Consider the following 16,176-nt stretch of genomic DNA (forward strand, 5'->3'; position numbering starts at 1 on the left):
CATTGGCCAGCATCCGTCGCGCCGTTTGGGCATCCGCAAGTAGCGTCCACTCCGCCAGAGTCCCACGTAGGGTGGTGTCATCGCTTCCCGAGGGGGGGACGGAAAGAGGGAGGGAGGAACAGCGGGCGAGCCAGAGCCTGCCCCGCTGTCCCCAGCTCCCCGGCGGACATAGGCTAAAACAATCACAGGTGGCTGTGGCGAAGGGCAAGGTTCCGCCGCCACGCTCACCGTTCACTCGTCTCCGTCGGCGTGTGTCCGTACCCCCCCTCGCCCAGGAGGTGGTACGGGCCTCCCTGCCGGTGGTACGCCGTGGGCGGGCCGGGGATGTCATGTCCGGGTGGGAGCCGGGGTGCAGCTCTTGCCCTGCGCTTCGGCCGGGCTGTCCCGCTCGGTGTCCCGCGGAGCCAACGAGGGCGGTCGGGGCCAGACTTTGCCCACCGCATGCGATTTAGGGCCGCCACTAAGGAGTGAGGGTGACGGGATCGGGAGCCGTGCTGGGAGGGGGCACTGGTAGTGGCCTGACATCATTGAATCGTAGTATGTTAAGGGTTGGAAGGGACCTTTATCATCGTCTAGTTCCAACCCCTGCCATGAGCAGCAACACCTCTCACAGACCACAGCTCCATCCAGCCTGGCCTTGAACACCTCCAGGGACGGGGAATCCACAACTTCTCTGGGCAACCTCTTTCAGTGCCTCAGCACCCTCATGATTTGCTCCAGCTCCAAGGTGATTTCAAGGTGACTTTATTAAAGAAGCCTCTGTGTGTGCTGCCAGCGAGCCCCGCAAAGGGAGAGAAAACGAGAACACAAGTTCACAACCATTTTTAATGTTAAGCAGGGGAGAAGTTAAACATCAGCTTTCCACTGTTTTGTCACATTCTGTAAGTGAAAGTTTGGCATAGTTGCACATTGGTAATACAGCAGAAACGGTTTCACAGTAAAACATTAATACAAATAGCAACACTTAAAGCCAGAGTTTTCTCCTTCAGCATACTCACTGGTGTGTGTGTTGGCTGTATGTGATCGAAAAGGCCTGGTAACCTAAAGCATAAATCCAGCTGTCAGAATAAAATGACACTTGAGAATTATCTCCCCTTTACTACATATTTTTCAAAACCTTAAGTTAAAGATTCAGCATGTAGTGCATCTAAAAATTACAGTGCTCACAGTAGCAGACAGAACTTCACATGTCTAACATAGAGGGGGGAAAAGACAATAGGACTCTTTTTTTTTTTAAAATCAGAATTATGCCACCCAATGCTCAAATCACATTGAAGAAATTATTAGTGGACTTCAAAACTATCAGTTTTGTTGAAAGCATGTTGAAAGAGTATTTGAACAAGTTTCACTTACAGTCTGTCCTATGGACAATTTCAGACAGACCAACTTCTGCTTGCAGCCTTCTTAAACTGTGCACCTAAGTGTTTATTTTAAGTAGAAAGGACTCCTCACATGTATTTATAACCTAAGGGCTCAACTTATCTCTTCTTTTAAAAAATATTTCTTCTTTTTTGGGGGGCAGGAAAGAAGAACAGTGAAGAATGTTGCTAACAGTTTTTCTGTTTTCTCATACTCCTTCCTGGTTACCCTGGAAGGGTGGTGGTCAGTGTCCAACCTGTTCTGGTTTTGTTCAGTTTGCTGTCCAGATGAACTGTTATGCTTCTGTTAAAAAACCAAACTTGCTAATTAGGAGAGATCCTCATACATCCCCCCGAATATGCAGACCTGGGCTCTGGTGAAGAATGCACAGTAAAAGCCCAGTGCTCATCAAATCTGAGTTCTCCCGTGGGCTTGAATGCAAGTAGGTTCTGATTCCACTGCACAAGACAGTTTTGACTCCATTAAATCTATTTACATTCTTTTTCTAACTAGCACTTTTGTGTTGTGATTGTCTATCAGGCACAATTGCTACAGATCCCACCTAAGAAAACTCCCTTTTGAATTTAATCACCAGTAATGGAATTCTCAACTATATGGAAGATGATGGGGAAGGAAAAAGTTCTTAAACTTTTCTGTTTATTTTTTTTAACATCATCACAAACAATTATAAGGCCAAAATACACAATATTAAATAGAAAATCTAAAATTAAGTTGCTGGTATTCAGTGAAAAAAATGAGGTATACAAAATATTTTTACAATTGTGCGTAAATTTGCAATAGTTTTCAAAAGGTGCTTTTCCATTTTCAGCTAGTGGTTCATTGTCCAAGTGATCTTCCTGTATACAAGTAACCGTGTAATTGTGCTCAACTAAATACAATGCATGTAACAGCTACTGGTTCTTCAGAACACTTGTTTTTTTCAAACATGACATTTATTCTAACAGCAGTAATGTAGTAAAATAGGACTACTCCTACAACAACTCAGTCTTTGTTTGATATATCGTTTTCACTGTTAAAATTAATTTTTACTGTTACTGTTTTTTTTTTAGTTTGCTTTGGACGTTGACACATGAAAAGCACACTGAGCATTAGCTCAGACTTAGGAAATTGTAAGGACTTATCCTGGAAAACACAAGATGTAAAACAGAAAACAGAAAAGCAGTGCCAAGTATTTTTTTTTCTCCTTCCACGTTGTATTGCCAACTGACAAAAGCACACAAAGATAATATAATTACACTGGACTTCTAAAAAAGAATTTTAGAATTACAAAACTAGAGAGCTTTTGGCTGAGCATTTCCCTGAGTCTTCATTTTTTAAAACTATATGTTAGACATTATGTGCATAGAATCTGTTACAAAGGCCTCGATTAATAAAGGCTGTTTAGGTATATATGCAAAAGTTAGGTACTTCCATTCTTAAAAAGCCTAAGCAAGAACTGCTGAGGAAGCAGTTTGATTCTTCAGAATCTGGTATTTTTCCTAAGGAGAAAAGCAAACTTCAGATGCCTTTGCATTAAGATAATTTGAAATTACACCACAAAATTCATGATTTGTGAACAAGTCTAACAGGGATATCTTTCGGGGCAAGACTGAAGCAACAAACTCTGGGACTGCTACATAATTAAAAATACTTTGGTTTTTATAGCATTTTGTGAGAAAATGGAAGGCACAACTGTGCATCAAAACTACATGATTTTGTATTTAAATCTGCTTACATTGTTTTCATCAGCACATAAGACTTTCTGTAAATCTTTACTTAAAGATGTGTTTTAGTAACAGTAATTAGATAGCTGTAATAAGGTTTATGTATTACCTAAATGCAAGGAGGCTATTTAACAAGAAGGCATCATTGAAAAAGGTACATTCAACAATAGATGAACTGATGTCCATCCACTAAAAATTCACCATTCTAGCTCTACGGGATACTCTCCAGTAAGACATGCTGTGCAATGACCAATCTTTCCAATAAATGACTTCTGGCTTTTAGGGCTGTTCTCTTGTCGTTCTTTGATGCTTTCTTGCACAGATGATACCAGCCCTTCCACAGAAAGATAGACAACACTGTCTGCTCCTAGAGGAAATAAAGAATTCGTTGGTTAAAGCTGCAGTATTGTACCAAATGCAATGCTCTTTGGAAATGCAGTTGCATTATCGTATGGATTATAATGCCAGGTGGATCACCTTACCTAAAGAGAATGACTGAAAAATTATCTGATCATAATATGCCTTGCCCTTCTCAAATGCTTTGTGCAGGGAGCAAACTCACTGAAATCTAGACAGAAGGTTCTGAGTTGGGAACAAATACATCACACATACTGCAGAAACAGAAGCAAAGTCTAGTATTAAGACTCCTTAAACTCCCTGTAGTGTCCCAGAGCTACCGTAGTTCAGGTCTGGAAGCAGATGTGTTTGTGGCTGCTGCTTCCCAAATCTGAGCACCGACGACTATAAAACCTCACTGGGACTTGGAGGAGGGGAAGACCATCATGTTTAAAAAAATTCATTATGCAGTTCATGCAAATTTTCTAGCAGTAGAAAAGTTTGATAGATCATTAGTTTTCTATCATTTGCAATCATTATATAGTGAATAACACTTAAAAAAAAGATCCTACAAACTTGAGATATTTCAGCATGCCTTCACAATAATTTTGTGGTATTAGACAGTGAGAGTGAGTATTTAACACAAGAAATCGGAGTTTACAGTGGAACATAAACTGTTGATTCTTCTTTTGTTCTGCTGCAAACGTGACTTGAAATTTGAGAAGTTTTTTGACATTTTTTGCTTGGTTTCAAATGTCATTTCTTTCAAAGTGAAATATATAATGCAGTTTAAATTATTTACATAAATTTAAATTTGTACAAAAATCAGTGGGTGTTTAAAAATTCTGAATATATTTTTATGAATATCTCATGAAAGTGAAACTACATCCGCTTTTCATCATCGGACTTACTTTCTTCCTGGTAGCTCCTTATTGTGAAAGTTCCTGGAAGGAGCTTTAAATATTGGAGAGCTTTGTTGTCATACTTTATTTGTAACTTATGTTTATGCAATTATTTTAATACTTTCTATTGTTTTGAGAAATACAGCTCCCTAACTCTGTTTAAAAAAAGTGTGTAGCTAAATTGGTTTGATCTGTAGAGCACTCACAATGCACAGACCTAGCTTATCAACCTTGCAATTTTTTAGTAACTTTTGCTACAATTGCCTTGCTGTGTTGGGCTTTATTTTAAAGTAGACTATAAAATACCTATAGCTGAAATCTCTCTCCCCCCCCCAAAAAAACTAACAAACCAACCTAAAAAAACAAGTAACATTTACCTATATAGTTTGCAAGATCACGAAATTCAGGTCTGTTGGCAATGAGTTCTTCTTTAGTTGGAATGTTTATTCCCATGTAACAAGGAAATCTTATGGGAGGTGAAGCCACACGGATATGCACCTGAATAAAAATATAATTTCAAAACAGACTACTATAAGTTGACAGTCAGCAGATTATAACACAATAGCAAAGTCTCAGTTCTGCAAATGATAATGAAGAACAGAACATAGCACTGTACAGAAATCATCAAAGGGTTAAAGGAAGATAAAGTTTTTTCAAATGCCAAGACAGGTGGAGAAAGAAAGACATTTTCAGAACTTTTTACAGTATTTCCTAAAGTTCTTAAAAGGTTCCATCCTGATTTTGCTTTTCTTCTGTGGTGTTCAGTCTTTGATGTACGAGTTTCAGTTTACAAAGTCAACCATTTTATGTAACATTTTGCTCCAGTGTCTGACTTGCACACTGTTTTGCTTAAAAAATCTTTACCAATTAAAAAAATGGTGCTCTGGTAACTTAAGGCATGTGGTATTTACAGCAATATGTGGTTGTGTTTTATGCAGGTCCACAAGTTACACATCAGGAATACTTGGTTTTCTGATCTTAACTTATTTGTTTTCCATTCTCTTGTTATTTGCCAGATAGTGCTTTTTAAGTGGAGACCTGTTCCTCTCCACCTTAATCTCCCAAAAGTGACAGTCATACAAAAGAACCTTCTTAACCTATCTTCACAATAAACATGCACTAGCCATTGTTTTTCTCCATGCTTGTCCTTTTAAATAAGGAAGCAATGTATAGTACAAATTAGGACAAACTCCTGTGCTTTACCCTCCCATCAACTTCTATTTACATCTGTATTGTACTGACTTAAAATTAACTTACCTCTTTTGCTCCTGATTCTCTCAGTAGTTTTATTATGGGTGAAATGGTATTGCCCCTCACAATTGAATCATCAATGATAACAACTCGTTTGCCTTTAAAATTATCAGACAGAACACCAAACTTCTTTGCAACACCAAGCTGCCGTAACCTCATATTTGGCTGGATAAACGTTCTCCCTACATATCGATTTTTACAGAGTACTTCAACGTACGGTAGTCCACACTGCAAACAGGAGACAGTTAAACAGAATTAATATATAAGACTTGTTATTCTCAGTTACTGTTTTTTTAAAGCAATCTTAGGACTTAGTATGACTTCACAGTAACCAAAAAACGTTTAAATACCTTAACATAAAGGAATAATGACAGAAAAAACAAGGCAGATGACTCAATAGGAGTACCCTGCATATTGAAGATATAAAGCTTTATCAATACACAACTCTAGCAGCCCATATCATCATAGTCGGTTACAAAAAGAGATGTGTAAACATGCTTGGGGGAAAAAAAAAGTAACATATACCTTTTGAGCATAACCAAGAGCTGCTGGGGTTGCAGACTCTGGAACAGTGCTGACCAGGTCTGCTTCCACGGGTGCTTCAATAGCAAGCTGCTGTCCACATCTTCTCCGGACTGAATACACCATTTGACCTAAGAACAAGAAGTGTTTTTCTTGGTATGCATAATTCAGATTTCCTCTCAGTTTGCTGAACAAATTTCTGTGGCAAGTTGCAGGCACAGAAGTTAGTGAGAAAAGCTCCATAACTGACAAGCAATCACTTGCATAAGGTCATTTTTTATTTCCTTCTATACTGTCATATTCCAGCATTTCACATTTGTATCACTACACAGAGAATTAAACTCCAGTTTACTCCTCCTGATGAGTTTTATCTCAAAAGTTTTGCCAACCCATTCTATCCCAGCTGTGCTCGGCAAGCTTACATTCAGTGGTACCCTACTATGATCGCAGATAATTTCCACGTGTGCTCCAGGATAACATCTCCCACTATATAGGGAGGAGGTCTGTACGTTACATTTTCGTACCTTCAAATATACTGTCTGGTCTTGCAAAATAAACATATTCAAAGATGCAGAATGCTGATGGATCTCCTTCAGGTCTTCGTACAACATCCAGTGTCTGGACATCATGTCTGGATATTTTCACAATCTCTCCAGGAAGGACCTCACGATAGTACCTTGAAAAAGAAATACATAGCAGTTAGGAATGTCCTGAACGTGGATGATAGTTTTGAAGTATAAATAAGAGTAAACTGACAGGAAAAAACGCTTTTGAACATCCTAACATGACAATTTGCTTTTATCTTAAGATTTGACCTGGAGAATTTAAAGACTAACATTCTAAGACAAGTGACCCTTACTAAAACAGTCTGAATTAATATCCAAAAGCAGTAAATTAATACTTAGTGCTGGAGAATTATGGTATTCGTCCTATGTGTGACATATAGTACAGGCTTAATTGAGATAGAATATATTCTAATAATATAGTCCTGAATCAATACGTGAGAACTTTTCTATGAAAGCTAATAAATATTACAGTGCAATATAAGAAATATAATTAGGAATAGAGATGGTAGACAAAAAAATCCTCTCACAAGCTAAATCTAGAGAAATATCTGTCTAGAGATGACAGACAGCTACACCTGAATGACATAGAGCTGACTAGAAATGTACAGTCAAATTTTCAAATCGGAAGAAATACAGAAGAGTATTAGGTTTATTATGTTACAGTATTTAACCTTATTAAACATTTTTCTAAATGCTCAGTGAGTCCTCGAGTGGATATTCTAACAAAGTCAATCTACATCTATCACAAACTACTGAAATATTCTGGAGATACAAATCAGAGGTGAGGAACTCTGTGTTTATTCACCGGTCAGATAGTAGCAGCAGCAGACAGCAGCATTGGCTACAGCAGAATTTTAGACAAAATTGCTTTTTTAAAACCCCACCGGTTTCAGGTCCTACATGGTGAGCTTCTCTTAACAGAGATTTTGAAGAAGTTTCAGAACACAGTTACTTTTTTTCTAACAAGGAGGCCAACTCATCAGACAGCATATGCTACAGCTCATGTTAGTTCAGCCTGTGAGCTACCAGTGTAACTTTTCTGTAGTTAAAGAATTATTTTGTAATACAACAATGCTGCTGCAAATGAGGCTAAAATGAACAATCTGTATGGATAACCAGGTATAAGTAAGAGGCATTTACTTTGCAACAGTAAAGTTGTCTTTACTGTTACTTTCTGCACATATAATTCTTGTTTTACAATCATCTGTTTAAGAAAATAAACTGCTAAAAACCAGGACTGGCAAAAAAAAATCCTCCACAACAAACTAATCCTTGATGTCTTTCATGCTGTTATAAATTATGATATTTGGCAATTTGATATTTAATGTTTAATCACTGCCTGAGGAGACCTTTCAGATAAAGTGAGAATCAGGGCACTTACTCTGCACCTATAGACAGAAAGCTACAGGATTCAGAGGAGACAACCCATCCTTCTGTTTCAGTGTTATCTTTTCCTGAAATAAAAGATTTCAGTTAGAGTTCCCAGTTCTTGCAACTATGACCACCCACAACTGCATTTCTGCTGCAGATCTGGCTTGCTATAGTTTAGGTTGCCAAGTGTGCAATTAAAGACCACTGTAATTTTTAACTAAAAGGTAAAGCATTCCACCGTTTCTGCAATATTATTTTAAAAAAATCCCAAGCAAATCCACAACATAAACATCCTAAACCTGTTCTAGGCAGAAGTGGAAGTAACAGCATCATATTCACGGTTCATGAATAGAGATAGTTCAGGTATTTCAAACTTTTCCAATTCGAGTTCAGTAAATTTAGATATACATACTTACTTTTGTTTACATAAGAAACTCTTTACTTTTCCTATGCATTGACAGATAGATGCTTTTGAATACAATGGATCCTGGACTGAATTCCAATAAGGAGAGTTTTGAGAGGCAACGACAGGAAACATCAAATTGTGCTATGTAGGGTAGGAATGTCTGTATGTTTTAAAAAATCTTGGTAATTTTTCTTGTGGTTAAAATTACCCAGTTTTATGAAGATATGGAAGCATTTACTACTTAGTCATTAAATTATTTTAGTTTCAAACAAATTAAGATATTTAAATCTCATTTAAGAGAAAATGTCGATTTGCAAGCTAAACAGGAACACATGGAATTTTTTCCATAAACTGATTGTATAGCGTTCCATTACTGTATTACATGTGGCTGGGTGATTGGAATTCAGAAATACATTGCAAGCAATTTGGCATTTTTTGCCCACCTTACTATAGAAGAAAGGAAGAAACCAGACTTGTTTCTGGACTAGATATCATCCTGAGCAACTGGCTTTAGGTGGACCTGTCTGAGCAGGGGATTTGGCCCAATGACCTTCAGAGCCCCCTTCCAACCTCAACCCTTCTGTTCATCCCTGCTTTCCTGTTTAAGCGATGAGACCTTAATTAAATTTTCACAAATATTGTATTACAGCCAGGCTGCCTAACTGTGGCAGTCACCAGGCCACTAGGATTCCCTTTATCTGGGAACAGAATTTTGCAGACTTTCTACAAATTATTTTTTCCTTACCAATTTTTTTTTTTATTTTTCAAAACTGACTTTTGCATCACATATTCCTACCTACACCTCAGTAAGTATAGCTTTAATTACTTACATCAGTATATGGATATGGATATGGATATGGATATGGATATATACGTGGTTTACCTTTTCCATTCATGTCCCCTACTGGAATAAGGCGACCAATGCAGAGCGGGCGATTCCCATATGGATCACGTACTGCATAGATTATGTCTTTATGCATAATTAGCAATGAATATGAAGTTGGAGTTTCCTTCATTAAGTTTTTTATTCTGGAATGAGACATAGGTGAATATAACCTTGTGTCATGTGAACAGCTGTGTGCATTTACAGCTGCATATCATGCCGAGATCAAATTGCTGTTCTTGATTCTGAAACCCATTCTCCTCACCTTGCTACCCAGTCAGCTGTGTCATCATTTTCTAGAGGAGGTGTGAAAGCCAGCAGCTGGGTGATCAGTTCACTGTCAGAACTGGTCGACAGTCCTACACCATGCCGCATAAGCTTTTAAGACACAAACCAAAAGTGTTACCAGCATTAAAAAAAAATCTCACATAACGCTGTTCAGAGTTTAATCTAACAACACCTTTGTGTGATGAACAAATAATTTAAAAAGTATCAGTGCTTCAGTTGATCCTGTCATAATAATGCCAAGTTTCTTCCAACAAACCAACTATGTAAAACTAGGTAGTACAATCATCTACACTAGTACTCAATTTTTCCCTTTTCATCTCATTCCTTTGCTCCACACACAACCAAAACTAATGCCACCAATATTCAGGGCACAAATTCATGTTTGGGGCATTTAATTAGCTTTGTGCATGCTCTGGGAAGAGAGGTAAAATATGAATATATGAAATTGCCTATAGCAGATCCAGAAAGAGATATCAAGGCAGAATCCGCTGCACAGGATTTTTCCCTCCAAAATGATCTATTTTGATTAGGGTACTCCTTCCTTATCCCAAACAGTTTGATATTAAGGAAAAGTCACAGCAACTTTATTGCTCACTGATGCCTCACATTCAGAAAGAAATGATGCCAGAACCTCCCAAAGGAGGTACTAACCTTCCTCCTGAGCAGTGCAGCATTTGTTAGCTCCCCATTGTGTGCCACAGCGATCTTCCCATGAAGAGTCTCTACGACAAAAGGCTGGCAGTTCTGTAGCTCAGAAATTCCTGAGGTGGAGTACCTTGTGTGCCCAATACCAAGGTTTGAAGGGTACAGCTTCTTCAGGCTGTCTCCATTGAAGACATGATTTATAAGACCCATTCCCTTTGGGAGAAAAAGAAAAAAAGGCTCTGTTTGGTTTTATTTTCCTTTCTCATTTCTTCTTCTGTTTGGTTTTGGTGCAGTATTAATGGAACTTTAGGAGAAAGGCAAATAACCTGAAAGACACAGGAAAGAAAGAAGCTGAGTAGGTGTCACAGTGGTATATCTGATCCCATTAATCCTCTTTAAATAAAGCAACGTACATTTTTGTGCTGAGGATTTTCCTGGAACAGTCTATTCCCTGACTAAAAATACATCTTCTGAAAAACACTACCAAACTGTTGTGTTGCTTAAAAACACCAGAAAAAAGACTGCCAGAAGATAGGAAAGGAAGGAAAAAAGTTGCATGAAGGAAGTTCTAGGTAGAGAATATCTTTTACAATTTAGTGGTATATTGGATTCACTTTTAAAGTGGGTCCATGGTAATGTTTATTAGATTCCACTGTCATTCTTGACAATGTCAGAAGTAAAGGTTTTTTCCAAGAGGTTTTATTGTTTACTTTCAATTTTTATATAGCCAAGTGTATCTAAAGCAGAAATACATCAAAACCTTTTAGTCATACGTCAGGACAGAAGCTTCTTTTGGCAACAAGCCAAAAGCCAAAAGTGAGCACTGCATGGAGACAGTTTAGCTGCACGAATAGTCTGAAAAGCTGCACTGAGAGTACAAATTAAGTCTGGATTCCAGGCCCTTCTACAAACTCCTGCTTCTGCCACTGCCTGTGGAAAATATTTACATCCTTCTATGCCTGGTTTGACTCTCAGGCATGGTAATTGTTGTATACATGATGGGTGACACACCTCTAGGACCTTCAAAGATACACAGGAGAGGTCTGAAGCTCTGAATGGCATAACCTGTGCTGCAGATGCAACAACAAGAGAGTGAGACGGAACAGAAAGAAAGGAATTTGGCTGAGCTGTTTTCAGAGCTCAACCAAAAAAGTAGGCTCAACTTTAGGGTATTTTCTGCTGTAACTGCTGTAGAGTCAGAATACCAAGAGGCTGTGGTTGCGTATGTTGTTTTAGGATATTTATTATCATGTTAAAAAGTTACTGCCTCAATCTTGTATGGGTTTGCTTTAGTTGTCAGCAGACTTTATCCCAAATCAATTATCATCTGTGGTCTCACAGGTGACATAAAGGTGGTCTAAAGTTGTGTGCTCATATATGTACAGAAATGCAATCATGCACTCTTATTTTATTTAGGCCAACTTTAGCCTGACAGATCTGCCAGTTCACAGGTTAATGGATGTGGCAAAGTTAAGTATTGCAGTAACTTACACAATCTGGTTACACAAGTACATAATCTTTTAATTGCAGTTTGAAATACTCCTCTGATATAGATTGCACTGGTGTGGGATGCAAATGTGAATTACGCTAGTATAAAAAAATACCAATGAAGACAATCTTACATCTGTATTATACAAGCCCTTATACATGCCAGAACACAATAATGGTTTGATAAGTTGCTACTTGAATATATTATTCTGCATGTCCAAGTGTGAAACAGCCAGTCTTTCTCTTACTGGCATCACTATATTTATACAAGAGATTTATGTTTTCCCCTGAGCTAATACATCTATGACAATATTGTTTTGTTGTATGAGTCTAGCTGAAAGGCTTCAACAGACAAATCTGGACGAGTCTTTCTGGGAGATTTTAAAACAAAGGATTAATAGCCTTTGTCACGGGCTATCAATCCACAGTCAAAGACTGACCACAATCAGAAGGGAACATGTACCTATACCTTAGATGGTCCAGTTCATACTCTAATACAGGTATTTCCTTAAACTGTTGACAAAGGTGAGTAAATTGATGCAATGAGAGCTTTCTGCATTCTGTTTGCTATGAAGAAGAGTCAAGTGGGTTTGGAGAACAAACAGGTACAGTAGCATCTTAACTGCTGATATTTTTATGTACTAGTTTACAAGTCATAGTCCTAAATATGCTTTCACCAGTGTAAGAGACACAAATGTTTGTTATGTTAGCACCACTTCCAGGATTAACCAGGTCATATAAACTGGACTACACAGGTTCTTTAATACACTGTGGTTATTACAGTTTTAAAAAGTGTTGTAGTTGAGAAATACATTTCAAGGATAAAAGAAACTATCACATGCTCTGCAACTCTTAAAATATCAAAGCTGATATGATGAGATAGTCAATTAAATTCTTAGCATGACAGCTAAGTATTGTAGCTCAGTAACATGGAGATACTGCAAATTATTATATCACCTGGTGGAAGGTCATTCTCAGAAGCACTTTTTCACTTATTGGGATTTCTAGAGCAGCCCACTTTACAGGAAACTGAAATTTCTGTAAACCTGAAGGAAAACTGAAACTCAAGCAGGAGAGGGAATAAAGAACAGATAACATGCCGCTAAAGTTGAGAGAAGGTGCATTTAAAAGTGTGCGCGCATGTGTGTGTGTGTGTGTGTGTGTGAATCAGGCTGCAAATAACAGATAGGAGGGGGGAAGTGCCTGAAGGGACAAGCACGATGCTTGAGAGAAAAGGTTTTGTATGAGGCACGGAGCAGTCATGCATAGATACATATACTGCTGCAGCAGAGTGATTCTTAGTCTTGGACTGATTTGAACAGCTTAATTAATCTTCCTCTGAGAACTCTGAATGCCTTCTGATTTTGATCAGAGGACATACAACAAGAAGTGCCCCACGTTTTTTTTGCTGATGTATTTTTATTTAATTACCCCATGGTTCTTTTGCTGACGTATTTTTATTTCCAATCCTCTCCTTTTCCGGGATGGAATAGGCTGGTGTTTTGGTTTTTTTTCCTGATCACTATTTTATACGGAATATCCCCAGAGCATACAGGTATTCTCTTGACATAACACTTTAGAGGCTGTGGTCATTTTGTGTCTTGTAACATCCCCTGGGATTCCATCGGCTTGAGAAAGATTGTGTGACCTTCTCAGGCGTCCATTAAGTCTTATATTCTGTTTATTTTTACCTATGGGTAAAGTTGCCACTTCTTGAGTCATGCTAACATAAGATTTAGTCATCCATTTCCTTGTGCACAACCTTTAACCGCATTTCTTTTCTCTTGAGATCAAGTTGCATCAATGCTCTTCTAAATCTGCAGAGTTAACACCTGAGATGCAGAGTGACTTTGGTAAGTAGTTTTTGTGACATCAATGGCATGATTTGGATAACTTCTGTGTGTCTGCCACTGTATGCACAGATACACTCAGCAGGACAATGGTGGCACGTTTGTTTTAAGCGTACACTCAAGACAGAAATTACACAAGTAACAAAATTAGATACTCTCACTGACAAAACCAAAACAATCCATCAAAACACGTTACTTTTTCTTTAATAATACTGTTTCTTAGCAGAAACAAACTTTCATGCATCTCCATTAAGAATGTACAAAACATTCATTTGCATTTTACCTTGTGCACTTTGAATGCCTGGGATGACTCTCCATCACTTGTCACAATTCCAGCACTCTCCTGGCCCCTGAAAACAAAATAAAATTAACATAAAGCACTGAAATGCTTAAAATATTAAATACTTTAACATACAATGGATTGGTGTTTTGTCATGAAATTTAAATGTAGGCTTATTTGTTGCTTTATTTTGCAGATGTGTAATTGCAACTGATTTCTTGCCCGTGTTACACTTTGTTTCAAAACAGTCACATCAGGTTTCTGCTTAAGCCCACTGAATTCCACTTTCCACTAATAAGCACTGGCACAAGTTGCAGTCCTATTTCAGTGAGGATATAACATAAAAACAGACGCTTAATCTGACATGCCATTTTCAAAGGGATAGTGGTCTAGGTGATAGTAGTAGGCTCTATAGTGCTATTGTATTTCTGCTTTGGGTTGGGCTATGTTATTAAAAGCTGATGGTTTTGCCTATGGGAATGGATTATCTTTTCCACTGATCATCTATGCAGAAGCTTTTGCATTTTTGCACTTCAGCAGACAAGCTAGCTTTTACACCTGGAAAAGCTACACAGAACCTCTGATAAAAGCATTTGACTGCATAAATTTAATGTTGGGCATCTTCACTTCTCAAGTAAAACAAGTCTCATGTACAAGCATCACTGCAAATGGAAATACTTACAGCACATCAGCCTCAGGCTGGCAGTTGTGCTTTGTTGAGCAGAAGAGTGGATTCAGCTGAAATAAGGGAGTTTTCCCTATTTTGCTGCCTGTCCTCCCCAGCCCTTCTCCACACTGGGTCCCCTGGGCGCACTTCAGGTGTCCTGACGCTGTCCTGCCGAAGGCAGGCAGAACTCTGTGCAACTGCCCATGGTTTGGAATTCAGTCCTTATCCACTGAAAAGGTTTAGCTTTGCAGGCTGGATTTTTTTTGTGGGTAACAGTTCAGGCTGCTCCATCTCCCTTTAAAAGGCTTCCTGAATAAGGTGGAGTGTTACCTCTAATAAAACTGCTGCTGTGTACCTGCTGTGTCTGTAATACTCATCAGAACTTTGGTGGACTACTCAGCTCCCATCCACTCTCATATACAATAATGTCTCAAAAGGAAAGATGTTTTGCTTAAAAAAGGAAAGACTTGAAATATTTTTAGAATATTATCCCAAGATCCTATTTTAGTTTAACGCAATTGAAGTCACTGGAATTATTTACTATAAGCAACTATAAAATTGGCCACAAAAATCTACAGAATGGATGGATGCTAATCTACAACTGACCATGCTCATTACCAATTTTCTCCAGTTCCTAAAATCCCTTTATTTGTTACTAGTACCAGTTGTAGGTAAAGCAAACATTTTAAAGAACATTTGCTTAGAGAAAGCAAAACAAACCAAAATTCACACATATATGAACACATTTACCCTGTTAGTGACACAGATCTTCAAAGGAAAAAATGAGAGATGAGGACATTCTTAAAGCCATTTACTTTAACTCAGGAAGATGTCCTATCTATAAACACAAAGACTGGTGGTAAAACTTAAGGGTTGATACACTGCATTCAGCAACTTGTAGTCACAATGTTAATATTACAGGCCATTTTAATACTGTCATGGTCCCTTTAAATATTAACGAAATCAATAGGGAGGAAGAGGGAAGCAGACACCCCAAGGAAAGCCCTGGTCAAGGTGCTGGGTTACACCTCAGATGTCAAACTAACAAAAGACATGGGAGCTCAGTGTCATTACCACAAAGCTTCCATCACTTTACTAGTTGAGCCATACTTTTAAGTATACCAGTTTTTATTAAAACACCACTAATATAAGTTAAAAACCGTGTATATATGGCCATCAGTTGAAAAACAAATAGTGCACGGAGATGTGAAGATGTAAGGCAGGGTGATCCTGACGTGCCCCTTGTTTGGGGGAAGGCTCAGCACCGCGGGAGTGCCCCCACGGGAGCAGGAGGTGCTCTGCTCTCACCCGGCAAAGGGCAGGCCAGAAGAGTGTGTGTGGGGGCCGCTGGATGTCATGTTGCTTTGTTTTCGTTTGTTTTTTTTCTTAAAGGAACGAAAGAGTATGGCTCTTTTTTTTTGCCTCTCTCCTCACACCCCGGTGCCCGCACTGACGCCCTCGTCCCCAAGAAGGGTTAAAGCAGCCCCGGCCCGGCCCGGCTGAGGTCTCCCCTCCCCATCGCCGGAGCCGCTTCCCTCGCCGGGCTCCAGCCCCGAGCCTGCTTATTTGGCAGCGTCTCAAGTTACTCCCCTCTGGCAGCTTGAGCCAGTAAAACCAGATCCTTTCATCTCGGCGGAG

At 38.8% G+C, this 16,176-nt stretch overlaps 1 protein-coding gene across 2 annotated transcripts in view; it reads right to left on the bottom strand.

Moving 5' to 3' along the window:
• Positions 1–806: 806 nt before the first annotated feature.
• Positions 807–16,176, bottom strand: part of PPAT (phosphoribosyl pyrophosphate amidotransferase) — a 47,729-nt gene continuing 32,359 nt past the window's right edge. The window contains exons 2-12 of one of the 2 annotated variants that reach the window (XM_027676443.1): positions 13,875–13,941; positions 10,260–10,466; positions 9,586–9,698; positions 9,321–9,466; positions 8,042–8,114; positions 6,619–6,770; positions 6,098–6,225; positions 5,923–5,979; positions 5,579–5,800; positions 4,699–4,819; positions 807–3,450 (exon numbers count right to left, since the gene is read on the bottom strand). In XM_027676443.1, the coding sequence (XP_027532244.1) occupies positions 3,281–3,450; positions 4,699–4,819; positions 5,579–5,800; positions 5,923–5,979; positions 6,098–6,225; positions 6,619–6,770; positions 8,042–8,114; positions 9,321–9,466; positions 9,586–9,698; positions 10,260–10,466; positions 13,875–13,941 (1,456 nt within the window). In that variant the 3' untranslated portion in view covers positions 807–3,280. The remainder of the gene's footprint in view (positions 3,451–4,698; positions 4,820–5,578; positions 5,801–5,922; positions 5,980–6,097; positions 6,226–6,618; positions 6,771–8,041; positions 8,115–9,320; positions 9,467–9,585; positions 9,699–10,259; positions 10,467–13,874; positions 13,942–16,176) is intronic. The other variant, XM_027676444.1, reaches the window with a different exon arrangement.

Source organism: Neopelma chrysocephalum, unplaced genomic scaffold (assembly GCF_003984885.1).
Source record: "Neopelma chrysocephalum unplaced genomic scaffold, ASM398488v2 Primary Assembly neopelma1_42, whole genome shotgun sequence".
Classification (NCBI taxonomy): Eukaryota; Metazoa; Chordata; class Aves; order Passeriformes; family Pipridae; genus Neopelma; species Neopelma chrysocephalum.